General features: G+C 54.5%; 1 protein-coding gene across 5 annotated transcripts in view; it reads left to right on the top strand.

Moving 5' to 3' along the window:
- The window catches only part of APBA1 (amyloid beta precursor protein binding family A member 1), a 193,809-nt gene that overhangs the window by 170,384 nt on the left and 6,420 nt on the right, over window positions 1-17,005 (top strand). For 4 of the 5 annotated variants that reach the window (XM_047698774.1, XM_047698773.1, XM_047698776.1 and 1 more), the window contains 6 exons: window positions 2,478-2,510; window positions 3,531-3,617; window positions 4,265-4,450; window positions 8,287-8,466; window positions 10,433-10,645; window positions 16,632-16,751. In XM_047698774.1, coding sequence (XP_047554730.1) covers window positions 2,478-2,510; window positions 3,531-3,617; window positions 4,265-4,450; window positions 8,287-8,466; window positions 10,433-10,645; window positions 16,632-16,751 — 819 coding nt within the window. The remainder of the gene's footprint in view (window positions 1-2,477; window positions 2,511-3,530; window positions 3,618-4,264; window positions 4,451-8,286; window positions 8,467-10,432; window positions 10,646-16,631; window positions 16,752-17,005) is intronic. The other variant, XM_047698775.1, reaches the window with a different exon arrangement.

The following is a 17,005-nucleotide window of genomic DNA, read 5'->3' as shown; positions in this document are numbered from 1 at the left end:
TCCCGTGAAACACAAGGATATTAAATGGATGGTGTCATTCCTTGCCTTATGACCCGTGCTGGCGCTACGTTTCTCCTGGGCTTCTCTGCTCCTGCAACTTCTCATTCCGATCCAACCCCCTCCCAATGTCACGTGTAAATTTTAAAAAATTAGGATTTGTTTCAGGGCACCTGAATATCCTGTGGTGGAAAGATGGTATTACTTTAAGTGCCTAAAAGACCTTTAACTCCCTAAAAGTTACTTTAGAATACCCTTCATGAAACTCAGTTTGCCCTTTTGATCCCTTCCTCATCACCCATTCCAGTAAACACAGACACACACGTGTGTGCCCACAGAATTTGGTCATTTCATTGTAGCAGACTTTGTTTCCTTTGAGAAGACCTTTCAGATCACTGCTGCTTAGAGTGAAGAATTTTGACCAACAGCTGTTAGGTTTTGGTATCAAAAATATTAAGAGATTCTCACATTCCTGGCAGGTGATTTCAGGGAAGGTCGTAGAAAACAAACAAACACACACACACACACACACACGCACACACCCCACAGCTGTCACTAATCATGAGGAGTAGAGCTGATACAGATGAGAATATCCCCCAGGAGGACTCACAGACCACACAGGAACCCGCGTGGTGTGGCATAGCCTGGGCCCGGGGCCGCCCCACAGACACAGACACATTTCCACCGTCACATGCAGTCAGGATGCCCCTGGCCCTTGCTGCCTTCTGACCTTCCCAGGGCTGACTGTTCCCCATGGATTCATGACCACAGTAAGAGCTCTGGCGGGGAGCCTGTGTGGGAGCGGGGCTGCCCTAGTTTCCTGACTGTCCCAGAGAGTAAGTACGTGGTGTTAGGATCGCTGACTCATGCAGTCACTCCACAGTGAGGTAGAACAGACAACACATTTGACTCATTCCTGAAACAGAGGTGTGCTGCTGGCAGCAAAAGGGCTTTTCCGCAGGTGAGTACCGGGAGCGTGAGAGAGCAGACGATCGTCCACCCGCCCCCACCACCGCAGCAGTCTTTTGGGCTTGGCCACTGACTCACCATTATTCGTGCAAGATCTGTGTGTGTCCAGCAAGCCCTACCAAAGCCAAGAAACTGCATTCTGACATGGGTAAATTATAATTCTAGAACAAACACAAATGTAGCATTCATAATGCACCAGGCACTGTTCGAGAGCTTTGCATATACGTATTTTATGCTCACAATAGTCCCGTGTTTATCCTTGTTTTATAGATGAGGAAACTGAGGCACAGAGACAGTAAGTGGCTTGCTCCAAGTCACACAACTAGTTGGTGGCAGAGCCAGGATTCAGTTTTAGACAATCAGGCTGCAGCCGATCTCTCTCTCTCTTTTTTTTTTAATCAACCATACTAGCTTCTACTTATGAACAAAGGGGGGAATATTACACCTATTTCTAGTTAGGAATAGGCCATATTAACGTGACACAAATTGAAAGCAAGAATTACTAAAGATGAAGAAAAAGAAAAAGATCCGTAGGGAGACATAGCACCTTAAATACATATGTACCTTATAACATGGATATAAAATAGATAAAGCAAAGATTGGCAGAGCCAAAGGAGACACAGACAAATCCACAGGAACAGTTGGAGATTTTAACACACCTCTCAGTAAATTTTAGAATCAGCAGAGAAGAAAAAACCACATACCTCGATTTGAGTCATACCCTTGACCAGCATCATTGACCTCATTGACAGTTGATAGAACACTGTTCCCAACAGTGCAAGAATGCATCTTTTGAATTCCCCCTGACATTCACCATAGTCAGTCGTGTTCTGAGCCACAGGGCTAAGACTCAGCACAGTTCAAAAGGTTTGGAACCAGGTATGCTCTCGAACCACAGTGGAATTACTTCAGAAATCCGTAACAGAAAGCTAACTGGAAAATCCCCCCAATGTAATAAAATTAATAACAATTCTAAATAATCCAGAGTCCAAAGGAGAAGTCACTGGAAATTAGATGTTTTGAAGTGATAATTGCAACATATCAAAATTTGTGGGATACAGCTAAGGCAGTACTTGGAGGGAGAGTCACAGTTTTAAGCAAATAATATCGGGGGAAAAGGTTAAAAATCTGTAATTTAAATTTTCATCTCAGGAAGCAAGAAAATATCAGCAAATTTAATGCAAAGAAAGTGGAAGGAAATTAAGATGCAGATTGAAACCAATGAAATACCAAACAGGCCAACAAGAAAAGTAACAGAACCAAGTTGGTTCTTTGAAAGCATCAAATGCCTTTTCCTTCTTCCTTCGGCCCCTGCCACCTACTCAATTTTGAGTTAGGAAACTGATTGTCTGCAGACTAGGGTTGTTTTTTTTTTTTAAAGTCCATCCTCCTTACCCAGAAATGCTTTATGCCCCTCTCGATCCCAGTTTGTCGATTCCCTTTTCGACTTTGAGTCTCTGCAAATTCTTTTCTAACTGTTCTCCTGTCTCTGTTTGTTCCATGCTAAGCAGATGGCCCAGAAATTAGCCAAAAGCAGAAAGAAGGTGCAGTACAAACAACCTCATCAGCTTGGTGTTATGCCTGTTCTTTTCGTTTGTTCATGTTCTGCCTTTTTATTATTTTGTGTTTTTGTTTTCTGCATCCAGCAAGTTTTCGTTCAGATTTCTTTTTGAACCGTCCCATTAGCCAACGTTTCTCAAAACTTAGTTGCCTAAAGTGGCTGTTTTCTGTTGCTCATTAGTCATTTCATATCCGAGAAACAACAGGGAGCAGATTGGAGATGCTAAATGAAGTCTGCGGTAGCACAGAAGTTCCCACCGTTCAGGAGCACTAATGCGGCAGGGACTTGGGTCTGTTCAATTACAGTCACGTTTGACTGGTGGATTTTGTCAGATTGCTGGATGCAAAAAAGAAAACTCGCTAATAACCACACTGTGCGGAGTTAAACCCTAAACGAACCAGGCAGATGTGCTTTTTGGGTTATGGAGCTTCTAGGTGCTTACGGGCTGCCCGTGGGGTGTTGAGGCATTTGGGGTTCCTTCCTAAAGGGGTGGCTTCAGGAGCGGGGACTGCTTCTGTGTTGCTAAGGTGGTGTATGAACGTGAAGACCCTCTTACCAGAACTGCATCCAAATGACTTCCTTTTGCACCTGCTACAAATGTCATCCCCCATCGCTTGGCCAGGGGCAGACTCTAAGTGACATCTCCAGGGTCTTGGGGAATGGGTCACTTGCCCTTTTTCTTCAGCGTGCTGGGCCCCACGAGCCCCGCTGAAAGGGCATTCACGATCGTTGCTCGTAGAGTCAAATCAGCAGAGAGTTACTGCTTCCGTAGGGGGAGACGCAGAGGGAATTTGGCATTTTTCGCTATGACTTGGCGATGCGAACACTCGTCCGCGAGTCCCCCCTCTTTGGTCCCTTCAGCCATGGCGGTCTAAATCTGGAGTCCGCACTGCCGTTCTGGTGACTGTGTCTCAGTGCCTTTGTGTGTGAGCTGACCTTGCTGCTGTGCACTGGAGTCGGGGAAGGGGTTAAGCTCTCCCCCGGTGTGCGTTTCTCTTCTCAGGCTCCCGAAGGTGAATCTCAGCCAATGACCGAGGTGGACCTCTTCATCTCTACCCAGAGAATCAAAGTGCTGAATGCCGACTCCCAGGTACGAGCCGGCCCGCCTGCCTGTCCCGGGGGGGACGTGCCCAGCCCCACAGGGCAGCTCAGAGTCTGTGCCCATGTCCCTAGCGCCACTGTCCTCGCAGCCGGCTCCCACGCACGCTGGAAGGCTATGTCTGCAGCGCCCACTGCCGGGGGGCGCGGGGGTGCGGTGCTGCTCTTGGGACCGGTCCCTTAAAGATCAAAGGGACATGTATGCCGTGGATGTTGTTTGCTAATAATCTCGTACGTTTTGATGAGATTGATGAACTTGAACAGATCAGCCTTTGAAGAAATTGTGTTTAAAATCACACACACACACACACACACACACACACACACACACTCTACAGCCATCACCCGTGCATCGTTGTACCTTCTTTTTTTTAACTTCTCCACCGGAGATTCTACTGGTTATAAAATGACTGAAGTTTTTTCCCACGGGCCCCAGACACTTCCTGCTCTGGCTGTATTATTAGTCGAGGGACCCACCCCCGGGCCTGGGTGGGGGCATGTGAGGCTGCCCGCTGTCTCTGCAGGGTGCCCCTGGGCCCCCAAATATGGACCACATGTGGCCAGGCTGCGGGGCGGCAGACTCTCTCCCGGGCCGTTAGTTGCCTCCTGGACTTAGCATCCTCTCCCTTGTGTCCCCAGGAGACGATGATGGACCACCCTCTGAGGACCATCTCCTATATCGCTGACATCGGGAACATCGTGGTGCTGATGGCCCGCCGCCGGCTGCCCCGCTCCAACTCCCAGGAGAACGTGGAGGCCTCCCACCCGTCCCAGGATGGAAAACGGCAGTACAAGATGGTCTGCCACGTCTTCGAGTCTGAGGATGTAAGCCTGCCTCCCCTGATGTCCCTCTGGGTGACCTGGGCGGCCCCTGGGGGGCCAGATGCTCTTTCTCAGAAACCGAATCGGTTTCCTTAATCGTGCACAAAACAGGTACATGGGAAACAAAGCTGAATTAACAGGCAAAGTGTTCATCATGAGGCTTATAGGGAGACAGAAAATAAATTAGGTAAATATACTTAATACAGAACTTAATGGTGAGGAGTTTTATAAACAAAAATAACACTGGGACAAGAGCTGTGTCCGATGGGGTACTCAACAAAGTCGTCTCTGGGGAGGTGACATTTAAAGAGAGACCTGTATCAACTGAGAGAAAGAAGAGCAGTGCAAAGGCCCTGAGGCCAGGACCTGCTCGTGTAGTTCGAGGACAGCTTAGAATGAGAGAAGAGCAGAAGGAATGTGGTCAGGTGGTCAGTCCTGTGGGGACCCCAAGCACATCTCACCTGGGCATGAGGGCAGTTCTCGGTTATGTAGGATTGCCCTCTAGACCGCAGGAAAGTTGGGATTCCTGCTCCTACCACCCCCCACCCCACAGTGGCAGGAGCACCACCCACCCACTCCTAGTCCTTACAAAGACCAGCCGCTGCTCCTGTCACAAACCCAGGGATCCTCAGCCCCCATCTTTCCAGGTGACATGGTCAACAGAGAAAAGTCATTTATGACAGAGGCAGGGCCCGTTCTTTTTGGCTTCTTCCCCCGTCATCCCTGGACCTGCTGGAGAGGTGTCCAGGCATCAAACCACATTAGGACCCAGCTTCTCTGAAAGCTTGATAGGCCTTAGAAGCTCCCTCAAGGGCCAGGACCACAGCCTGGAAGGTCTGGAACCACAGAGCCCCCTTCCCCCCCTAACCCAGACGGCCATGTCGATGCTGTTGACTGAGATCTTCCTCCTGCCGCAGTAGAGTAAGCTCCCTTCCTCATAGTGAGCAGAGAGCCCTTCGCTCCTTCAAGAAAAATTGCCTGTGGTCGCCCTGACTCCTTCCAGGAGACGATTTCTCTCCAGGAGAGCATTCATCTCGCTGCAGTAAACTGCCTTCCTGCGAGAAGTCAGGAGGCAGAGGCTCTCTTCCCCGGGGACTCAGAGCCGTCACAGCTGCGGCCGCAGGGCCGTGGGGATGCTCACGCTTTTTGCAGTATCCTGTACTGGTCCAGTTCTCGTACACAGGCCCTGGGGACAAGAGCACTGAGACGGCAGACGGCCTGATGCGCCTCTCCCAGGCATTCTCCCTGCTGTCCCTTTGAGCCTGAGGCCAAGCGCTCAGACTGGGAGCGGATGGGCTTTAGAAGTTTCTCAGAAGGTTTCGAAAGCTGTATTTCAAAGCTTACAGCTCCTGTGTCCTGCAGGCGGGTGAAAAGGTGGAGTTAGGCCAGCTCCCCGGGGCTGCAGGTGCCTGTCACCCTCTGCCCCCTCCGCCTGGCTTGCAGCTTCCAAGGAGGGGCTGCTTGTCCTCAAGAGTTCGTGAAGAAAGGGAAGGATGGGGAAGCAGGAGTTGAGACAAGAATGGGCCTGGGGATCTTACCGCTTAGCTTCCAGAGCTGGGAGAGTGGGCTCTGGAGCCTGCCTCCATGAACAGGCGGGGGCCGCCGAGCTGGTGAAGGGATAGCGGCCCCCTCCCTGGGCCGCCCACCCAGCAGCAGCCTGGGCGCTTGGCCTGTGCGTCCACAGGGACGTGCAGCCTGTGAGCCGACCGTGGTCCTGGCCGTGGTCCCGGCCCTGCTGCTCACGCCTGGGGCGAGGCCTCGCTGCCCCCTCTTACTCAGGACAGGCGGTGGGTCCTTGTCGTGGCTCGTGGAGCTCCCAGAGTCACAGAAGGAGAAAAGCTCAGCCAATTCGTTCTTATGTCCCTGTTCCTTAGCGGTTTTTAGCCAAACTCCTGAGGGGAGGCAAGGAAGAGGGATTTAGGATCGTGTGTGTGTTTAAAACACTGCTCTCGAGATTTTCGTCGTTGTTCTACAGAGAGGCAGTCCCACAGGGTGGGTACGAGGGTGGGCTCTGGCATCCATCTGTCAGGATTCAGCCCGTGTCACCCCCTTCCGGGGGAGCAAACACCTTAACTATCAACCTCTGTCCCCTGCCTGTGCCATGGGGATGACAAGGAAGACCTCCGGTTCCAGCTCTAACGAGCTCCCAGAGGGGCGCCTGGGTGGCTCCGTTGGTTAAGCCTCCGACTCTTGATTTTGGCTCAGGTCCTGATCTCAGGGTCCTGGGATCGAGCCCCAGGTAGGGCTCCCCACTCAGCATGGAGTCTGATTAAGATTCTCTCTCTCCCTCTCCTCCTGCCCCTCCCAGTCATGCTCTCTCTCCCTCTAAAATAAATAAATCTTGGGGTGGAGCAGAAAAAGGGCTCTGAGAAGCAAAAGGGATTTTTGTCGTCAGCTGGCTGATACTCCTGCCCAGAGCTGCTGGAGACCGCGTGTAGGACTTGTCCCGCTCACCGTGAGTCTTGCACGTTTTGCTGCAGGAAAATTACTGGTTGTTTATAGAGCAGATTCTTCCCCAGGTTCTAAAGGGGTTTTTAGACAATGGATGATAGACGCAGCTTTTCCCTTTCTGAAGTCTAAAAATTTCTAGATTCTGAAACATGGCCTCAAGAGCTTAGGACGAGGGCCTGTGGCGCTGTCCTGCTTCCCTCAGTCGTTGGCTGGGCGTCCAGATCGCTGCAGGGGTCCTCGGGTCGCGTTTCATGCAGCATGGACACGGGAGAGGTGCCCAGTGGCTGCAGGCTCGCCGAACCCACAGCCTGGATGACTTGGTGCGGGGAGAGGCTATCAGAGCCCAGTGCCAGAAAAGGAGCCACGGAAGCAGCTCTCCTGTGCTATGAGCTGTGTGACCGTGAGCAGGTTCCTTCATGTCTCTGGGCCTCTGTCTCCTCACCCAGAAAACATGGGGCTGGACTCAGGGTTCTCAAGGGGGCCCTGAACCCCCTTTGTACAACAGATGTTTTGTGATGCTGTGTTCCTGTCCTGAGATAAAATTCACAGATAATATAAGCTGCCCTTTTGAAAATCTGCTCATAAGCTGAAGTACTGCTGTACATGCAACACAGAGGGAAAATGAAAGGAAAGGCAGCTAAAATAAAGCGGTCCTTCCTCCAGTACATAGACGCTTGGGGCCGGCCACACCTGAAGGAACAGTGGAGCCGTCAGAGGCTTTCACCTCCTCGAGTAATAGGTTTAGACGTGAGAACGCGGTGTTTCACTGACCGTCATAAACACTTGCATGTGACATCTTGAATGGAGGGCCCATAAGAAAATAGATACACACACCCCACCCCTACGGGACCCCCTCGCCGTGCGAATCCCAGATACCCTGACGAGCACTGAGGCTAATGATTTTCCAGAGTCACGATGCTTCTTTCCAGTAAAGTGCCAGACAAAGCCAGTCGTCGTCTTCTCCCAGTTGACACAGCAGCTGTCTTCTTGGAACGTTCCACGTGCATTAGAGCTGGGCAAGTCATGCCTTTGTGTGTTATATAACCTGAAGTCGAGTCCCAGACACAGACACACGTGGTTTGTTCCTGGTGTTACATGCATAGGAGCATCCAGGGGGCAATCGAGCATCGTTCGGGGTGTAGGAAGGCTCATCATCGTGCAGGCCGGTCCCGCTCATGGCACAAGTCCAGCATCTCTGAGTCCTGTCCCCTCAACGCCACGAGCCCCCTTGTGGTCACTGCCTTAGCAAAACACGTCCCTAGTAATTCTGAGCACAGGCTCCGGCCGAGATTCGCGCCCCGTGTCGACCACCTGGCCCAGCTGACCCCTGGGGCTCTCCATCCTGCTGCCTGGTTGACTGCTGTCTTCCCTCTCTGGCTGCTGTCTAGGCCCAGCTCATCGCACAGTCCATCGGGCAGGCATTCAGCGTGGCGTACCAGGAATTCCTCAGGGCCAACGGGATCAACCCTGAAGATCTCAGCCAGAAGGAGTATAGTGACCTGCTCAACACCCAGGACATGTACAACGATGACCTGATCCACTTCTCCAAGTCGGAAAACTGCAAAGATGTAGGTACTTCTTCGAGCTCGGCCGGCCAGGCAGAAGTCCCAGCAGCGTGGGGAACGGCGGAACGGTGTGGGGGCAGGAGGTGGGGTGGGGAGTGGGGTTGGCAGGACGCTGCTGAGGGACGGGCAGCTTTGGAGGAGAACGCAGCTCCCTGAGCTGGTCTGGACACCTGGGTGTTCTTGGGGAAGCGTAAAGGATTTGGGGGCCTGAGCCAAAGTTACGGAAGCACGAAGGTCGGAAATCTCGGGAATTGTCTGGGGAGCCATGAATGAGATGGCACGACTGGTGCATGGGGTGTGTGTGGAAGAGGACACGAAGGGGTCCCCACTGGGTTCAGGTCAGAGCCAGGGGCCTTGAACATCTAGCTGAGGGGCTTGGGCTTTATCCAGTAGACAGAAGCACCTTTATGAGAAAGCGATTCCTGTTCTCTTCTTCACTGACGTAGGTCAGGTGTCCTCTGTGCCCTAGAAGCAGAGCCTGAGACAGGGATTCCTGTTCAGGGAGTTTTGGGGAGAGGGCACTCAGGAAAAAGCGAGTGTGGGCACCAGGGTGGTGGGGACCCGAGAAGGAACATGGCCTTGCTGGAGACGAGCTTCATTCTGATCCAGAGGGGCTCTGGGTCACAGATTTAAGGGCAGGCTTGTCCCAGCTTGGGCCAAAGGGGTTGGCAGGCCTTTGTGCCCTGTGCCAGTCAGTCACGGACACCAAGATCGGACGGGGGGTGTCAGTGCGCTTGGGCCATCTGAACAGAGCACGGCAGACTGGGCCGCTTCATGGTAAAAAGACGTATTGTCTCCATTCCAGAGGCTTGAAGTCCAAGGTCAAGGTGTCCAGAGGGTCAGTTCCTTTTGAGGGCTGAGGGGGACGGGGGCGTTCCAGGCCCCTCACTCTGGCTTGGAGAGAACGGTCTTCTCCGTGTGTCTTCACATCGTCTCCCCTCCGCGTGTACATGTCTGCGTCCAAACCTCCCCTTTCTGTGAGGACAGCAGTCATCCTGAATTAGGGCCCACACCAATGACCTCATTCTAATGTGATTGCCTCTGTAAAGACTCCGTATCCAAATAAGGTCGTATTCTGAGGTCCTGGGAGTTGGACCTCCAACGTAGGAATTTCGAGGGGAACACAGTCCAGCAGCCCATCACGGGGAATGTCTCCTGTCGGGCAGCTCTCCAGAGAAGCGGCCAGCTGCAAGCTTCAGCAGCCTGGAGAAGGGGCAGGGACGCCAGCCTGCGGGGGGGGCATTGTCAGACCCCAGCAGCCTCCAGCCGTGACTAGGAATCAATACATACATACGCTTTTTGTCAGAGGCTTCAGAAAGTGGTTGTGTCCCTTTGTAGTGTCTCTGCAAACCTTCACAGGCTGCAGGTATCAGACCTGACTCCTGTGTTCTCCACCCTGCCAAGGAGGGCCACACAGAACTCCGTCTGTCTAGAAATACGGTCTTCCTACGTGCACCTCCATCCATGTTGGTTGTGATAACCTTAGCCCCCCTCCTTTTTCCTTTCTTTTCAGCTTGCTCCTTGCAAAGAAATGTTTCTGTAATGTCTGTTTACTTATTTTTACCTCAAGAATCTTAAATGCTGGGGGGGGGGGGGTTTGGTGAGCGCTGTGGAATAGGGCAGCCTGTGCAGAGACTCCAGAACCTATTTCTGGAAATCGTAAATACCCCCCGCCCCCATGTCCCCAGCCACACAGCCTCTCCTCCCGCTCCTGGGGGACCACAGGAGAAAAGCACCTGGAGCCCTTTGTGTTCATCTGGCCGTGGCAAGCTTGCTCCCTTGGAACAGGCGTCGAGAGACAGCCTCCAGAGAGGACAGGGCTTGTCCGGGCCAGAACCGGCAGGGAGATGCCGTTCTCCTTCAGTGACGATGGGAAGTCGGCGGGGGCGGGGGGGGGGGAGGCCTTGATGTGTGTCGCTGCCCCAGGTGGCTGTCGATTTAGGTTTTTGGTTTTGTGTTTTCCTTTCAGGTCTTCATAGAGAAGCAGAAAGGAGAAATCCTAGGGGTGGTGATCGTGGAGTCTGGCTGGGGGTCCATCTTGCCCACCGTGATCATAGCCAACATGATGCACGGGGGACCTGCTGAGAAATCGGGGAAGCTGAACATCGGGGACCAGATCATGTCCATAAACGGCACCAGTCTGGTGGGCTTGCCTCTCTCCACCTGCCAGAGCATCATCAAGGTACCTGGAGGTGGGAAAGGGGCTGATGTTACACACCTGAGATGGAGGACGTGGGACCGCTTTTCAGTCATTCATGTTCTGAGCAGACACAGTGTCACACCCAGAGGAGGGGGGACACAGGTAATAAAAGTCTGGGCCCGCACTCAGCCTCTGAACCACCAAGTCACTCACGCAGACTCCTCCCTGAAATCGTTCCTACATCAGAGACGGTATATTTGGCTCACATAATACTACTGTCTGTACGGTGCACCTTGCAGACATCACTAGTCAATCACAGCACTCCCTTTCCCTAAGCCAGTCTCAGCCTTAACTGAATTTCCTGCCGCTCAGGCGCCCCGTCACTTAGAGTCAGCTAGATGCACTTGAGGTCGTGGGCCATCCCCGCTGGAAATCATGGCAGCGCTTCAAGTTCGAGAGCACGGTTTCCTTCGCAGTGGCCGCGGCGGTGACCCAAGCAAACGTGTCCTGCCCCAGAGCTTGCGGGTGACGGGATCCACACAGGCCCGGTGTCGTGAGAAGGGGGGGGACTTGTGGTGCAGGCTGTGTGCTCCCTCTCACACCTGAGCCTAATTCCTTCTCGTTCAGCCCAAACGGACACTCTTGCCTAAGGCTGAGAATAGCTACTCACGTGAGACTAAAACGTGGGTATTTGAGAGGAAGAAATTAGATTTTCTTCTTAGAAACCAAGCACTTGTGGGTAGTTTGTCGCACACATCGGGAGTTGCCGGCAGCATGGTCCGTAGGGACATTCCGCCTTCGTTACCGTGTCTGTTGACCCCGGCCCCGCCAGGCCCCGAGACCCACAGGCCGACTGGGATTCCACAACACGCTCTCGTCCCTCAGGGTTCCCTGAAGGCCTGGGAGCTAGAGCTCAGCCGTGTGCGTGTGTAGGAGAGACAGAGGGAAAATGAATCCATCTTATTCCAAACTAAGGAAAAATCACAAAAGCCAGCATCCGTGGCTGGGCAGTCCGAGCATGGAAGTCAAAGTGAGTGTAGAGGACGCAGGGATGGGTGCCTCTTTGTCCTTCATGACACAGATGTGGTCTGATTCCTCATAAGATTATCTTACCCTGAGGGAGAAAAGGGTCCTCTTGGGCCTCATTTATGTTTGCTACATCTTACACTTAAATAACTTCTACCCCTTCTCAATGTACGTTAAAGATTAAAGAACCGAGAGGCGCCCGCCTGGCTTAGTCAGTGGAGGTTTGACTTCTGATCTTGCAGTCGTGAGTTCAAGCCTCACTTTGGGTGTAGAAGTTACTTAAAAAAAAAAAAAGATGAACCTACTTTGAACGTACGTATTCATTGAGACGTGTTTTACTGGGCCTCCGTTAGGCTGAGCTGAGCTACGGGGAAGCCAGGATGTCAGCCTGCACGGCGAGGTTCCGTGTTGGGGCGCCTGGGTGGCTCAGTCAGGTAGACGTCTGCCTTCTGCTCAGGTCGTGATCTCGGGGTCCTGGAATAGGGCCCCATGTCGGCTCCCTGCTCAGTGGGGAGTCTGCCCCTCCCTCTTCCTCCTCCTCTCCCTCTCCCCTGCCCCCAGGCTCTTGCGTATGCTCTTTCTCTTTCTCTCTCAAACAAATAAAATCTTAAAAAATAAAAGGGTTCAGTGGACCCTAATGGCAACAGAGAGGTGAAGAGCTAGAGCCATGCAGAGGAAGGAGCTTTTTCTGATTTCAAAGGGGGACTTGGAAGGAGGGTAAGACATAGGCAGGTGCATAACAGAAAGGAAAGCGGCCTTCGGGGGTTCCTGCTTGAACCGATGGGCAGGGGGCTGGCTTTGCAGGCGGCCAAGACAAGTCGGATCTGGCCAGGGAAGGCTGAGCTGGTGCCGTGGTCTTGTGGCAAGGCCAGGGGCAGGGGCCGGAGTGGGGATACAAGATGCACGTACGTTTGGCAACTGAGTCACATGGGCAAAGGTTTACGGATGCCCTTTCACACTGGCCAGCAGGGCACTTGTGAGCATGGTGTGTGCATGAGAAGCGCTGAGGGGCCATGGGAACCAGACGTGGTGGAGGCAGTCTGCGCCCACGAGCTTGGTGTTGCTGGGGAGACGAGACGCTACTGGCTGCTGGGCGCTGCTCCCCTGGCGTCGTTCCGGGAACGTGCGCATTTGCTGATAGAGCCTTCACGGCAGCCTGCTGCAGGGTAGGGGCTGGTGTCGTGCCTGCCGTACACACAAGGAAACTGAGGCATGGAGAGGTGATGTAATCATTCAGGGTCACGCAGGGGTCTGCCATGGAGCAAGGACATTCAGCCCCCGTGATGTCGCTGAGCAGTGTCTGGTTGGCCCCTGGGGCAGTGGTTCTCAGTGAAGGGATCTTGTGTCCTCTTCCCCAGGAGACAGCTGAGGTCGAGACAGCCAGGGAGGAGGCATGTTACGGCGTCTCGCGGGAAGAGGTGCAGGGGGCAGCCAGTATCACCTGCCAGGCAGTCCCGTCACCTCCCCCTGCCCCACAGCAGCCAGCCCTCTCCCCTGGGCACCTGGCTTGCAGAGGACCTGCCTGGGTTTCCCCAGAGTTCAGCTGCATCTAGGTCCAGGGAGGCAGGCCAGATGCAGGAGGCTGAGCCCATAAAGGCAGTGCCACCCTCCGGGACCACACGGGGACTCCTCTCCTCTCCGCTGGGCTGCCCGGCGGGGTGGACACGCCGCTTGCTCTGCGAGCCACCAGTCGGACGACCGTCGAAGCCATTTCCGCAGGGGAAGCGTTCGTTGCTGCTGGGAACCGATCTCAGAGGTCTGTAAAAAGGTCTGTGTGGGATCAGAGAATTAGAAGTCCACGTGGTGATGAAAGAGAGCACCGCAGAAAACGCAGAGCAAGACATCAGGGCCTCCGCGGGCGGCGTCCGGGGATGTGCTTCCGTGTCTAGTGCCGACGTGGGGCCAGCCCAGCCTGGCTGGGGCCAGAATTCGAGCACTGATTTCAGCTAGAAATCCAGCCGGTGCCCGATGAGGACTTCCAGTGGGGGTGGGGGGGATGGTGGTTTAAAACTCCCCAGACAACATGCTCTCTTCTGCCTCCTCCCACACCCCAAGCCCCGGCTCCCACGGCCCCTCCCCGGGACCAGTGCCGGGAACCTGTGGGACTTCCTCCGGGCGCCGGGGAGCGTGGCCTGTTTCGGTGCTGCGCCGACGCCGCTTGCCGTGAATTTAGCAAGCGCCTCTCACCCTGATCAATCACCGCTTCGAAAACTTGGACGTGAGACACCTGGAGCCGTTGCTGAACGTAGGCGGCTGCCCCAGGTCCATCACGGGCTTCTTTGTCCACACTGGTGATGACATCACCCTCCTCCAATGCAGCTTGAGAAACGAGGGTGTAAACCATGGAAACAGAATGCATTTCTAGAATAGAGTTATAGGCATGGAGTCATTTTAATCATTTTAATTGCTTTCTTCCCTAGCCATTACTTCCCCTGTCGTAATTCCGAAGGCAAAGCCTCTCAGCAGTCAGCTAGTTTATTTGCCTCCATGGTCCTTCCCTCCTGACTTTTTTTTTTTTTTTCCCCTAAAGTAGAGCACTGCTTCCCCTTCCTTCCACGGGCTCATCGTGGTCTGGCTTTCCTGTTTCTATAGAAACCATTCTGGCTTCTCCCCTCTCCCATCCTTTCCACCCTCCCCTTCCCCTCCCACAGTGTTTCTTAATCAGCTACACCATTCCACTACGGTCAGCCATGGGGACAGAATGACCACTTGTGTCTGTCACCTCCTGTAAAATGGCAGCTCAGAAATCCAACGTCTAACAGGCCGCACCTCGAAGCATCGCTCGGGGACGGCCGGCAGACGCGTGGTCTGGTGTTCCCAACGGCCCCTCTCTTGAAGCCTAGCCCTGTAGCACATGTCCCCAGTCTAGAAATTCACTCACTGAGGGACAAATCGGGCCTCTTAATTCTCACACACACACATGGAACCCACCAGAACGATGTGAACTTTTTTGTTTTTAGTTGATCGAGAAAATCGAGTCGTTCTCTGGCATTTCAGGGTGCCCGGAAGGTTTCCCCAGGCCTCACAAAACCTACCTGTGTAACCCCAGCGGTTAATAGGTAGAAACATTCAAAACAGATGGCTTCATCCGAGGCTGCACTTTTCACTACTGTGCTGGTTTCTTAAGCATTACTTCCGTCTGGTTTCCCACAGCTTCCTGATCTCTGGGTGTGTGACTGTGGAGGGAGCGGGGGACAGGGGCTCAACCCTCCGGTGGCCCCACATGTGTCCACAGCCCCCCACCGCCCCCCTCCGGGTGCCTGACACCTGCCTGGGCACACTGAGGGTGACCGATACTTGCCAGTGACTGAGAAAGAGGCGGCACTCGAGGGAGAAATGCGGTGTCCCCGTGAGCAGCACGGAATCGTGGGTGTGTTTCAAGAAATAACAGCACAGAACCGTACCCGTATTTTCTCTTCCCTGTGACTTTCCTAATGTCGGTTCTCTCGAGCTGACTTTACTGTGAGAACCCAGCGTAGAAGCCACACACCAAGTCTGGGTTAACCATTCGTGTTATCGATGAGGCTGTTACCTGTTCGGTTTATACACGTGAGATTTTACTGCACCGGTCGGCGGGGCGGGGGTCGGCGCTCCTGACCCCTGCATCTTCAAGGGTCAGCCGTACATTCATTCATATCTGAGCACCACCCCCCAAAACAAGCCTCCTTGACGTCATAGAAACGGGTGTTTTTACGCATAATAGCCAAAACGTGGTGCTGTCGGCAGATACGCTAGGGAAAGAGCAGCAGGGGAAGCTGTGAAGTCAGAGCCAGGACGGGAAGGGACCTCCGGGTGTCACCGCCGCTTGTCGGGGCCACAAGGAACCTGAGGTGGAGGACGCGGGGGGCAGAGAATTGAGGCCTCCCAGCTGCCAAAGCAGAAGCACAGCATGAGCACAGGCCCTGTGACCCCCCATCCGGCCCCGTGGGTGGGGACCGTGGGCCCCGTGTGCGGAAGCCTGGCTTCCCCATGGACCAGGACAGCGGCTGCTTCGGCTCAGCTGCTGCTCCGCCGTGACATCGTCACGTTGTGAACCAGAGAAGTTTCCTAGAGAAGTTTCTGGAACCACAGAGAGTGGCTGGTGAGGGCTGCCTGCGTGTGTACCCCAAGTCACCCTTAGCTGAAGTGCAGCCACAGGGAGCCTCCAATCCTGCAGAAAGCCGAGCGGTTCAGAACACCAAGTGGAGGGGCAGAGAGGCCAGAGGTGGGATGTTAAACTGGGCCCTGTCCACACTCAGGCCGAGAGCACCAGCGGCCGTCCACCGGGGGCAGGTGGGGCTCAGAGGGCAGGAGCCCTGGACTCTCACCAGGTAGGAAAGTCAGCTGGAAACAGGCCCCGTGCAGGCCAGAAGAAAGGATTTGGTGGCACAAGTTTGTCTTCCTGACGTTCTCCCTGGCGTCTTTGTTGAGCAAACCTGGCTCATCGTGATACACAGCCTCCCGCTGTCTGTGTGGGGCGTTGTGGTGTCGGTGAAAACGCTTGGGTTTGGAAACGCAGCAGACGTGGAGTTGGATGCGCTGCCGGTGTAAGTTGCCAAGAGTCTCTGAGCCTCAGTTTTTTCTTCTATAAAACGGACATAGAGCTGCAGTTTGTCGAGGAGACCGAGGGAGATGGCCCCGGTGGGTGGCCGGAGGCCGTGCTCAGTGACGGGCGGTTCGGCTGGTTTCGTCACCGGGGTGGGTTTGGAGGGACAGTGATGGTGCGGAGCTCACACGTGGTGCCGACACGGTGGAGGCCGGCTGGTCGCTCCCACCCGACCACACTCCCCCACTCGGAGCGCACTGGCCGCGGGGGCGGGGTCCGTGACCTCTCTGGAGCCTGAGTTGTCTCATGGGGCCGTGGGTTGTCCCTGCTCGGGCACCGTCGGCCTGTGTGTGGGGCTGCTTCACGGGTCCCCAAAATAAGACCCCTTGGGGCTCCTTTGGCCTTCGGTGCCGTCTGCTTTGATCTCCTCTGCCCGCTCCTGGCTGCCGTCTCCACCGTGCCCCGTTCCCGTTCCAGGGCCTGAAGAACCAGCCCCGGGTGAAGCTGAACATCGTGCGGTGCCCCCCGGTGACCACCGTGTTGATCAGGAGGCCGGACCTGCGCTACCAGCTGGGCTTCAGCGTCCAGAACGGAATCGTAAGTGCGGCTCCGCGCCCTCGCCAAGGCCTGACACACAGCGCTCCGGCTCGGTGCCGGATCTTACGTGTTTACTCTCTGAGAGCCGGGCAGGTCCCCGAATGTGTGTAGCAAGGCGAGGGCTGAGTGGGGGCGGCCGCTGGGCCTCCTGCGAGGGCAGATCCCATCCGGGCAGAGAATTCTGGGCCTTCCACACGGGAAGGGAAAGGTGCTTCCCACAGCCGGGCCCTGCAGCTCTCGGGGACAGGGCAGGG

This window comes from Lutra lutra, chromosome 13, assembly GCF_902655055.1.
Source record: "Lutra lutra chromosome 13, mLutLut1.2, whole genome shotgun sequence".
NCBI classification, from domain to species: domain Eukaryota; kingdom Metazoa; phylum Chordata; class Mammalia; order Carnivora; family Mustelidae; genus Lutra; species Lutra lutra.
This window is presented reverse-complemented; position numbering and strand designations above follow the sequence as displayed.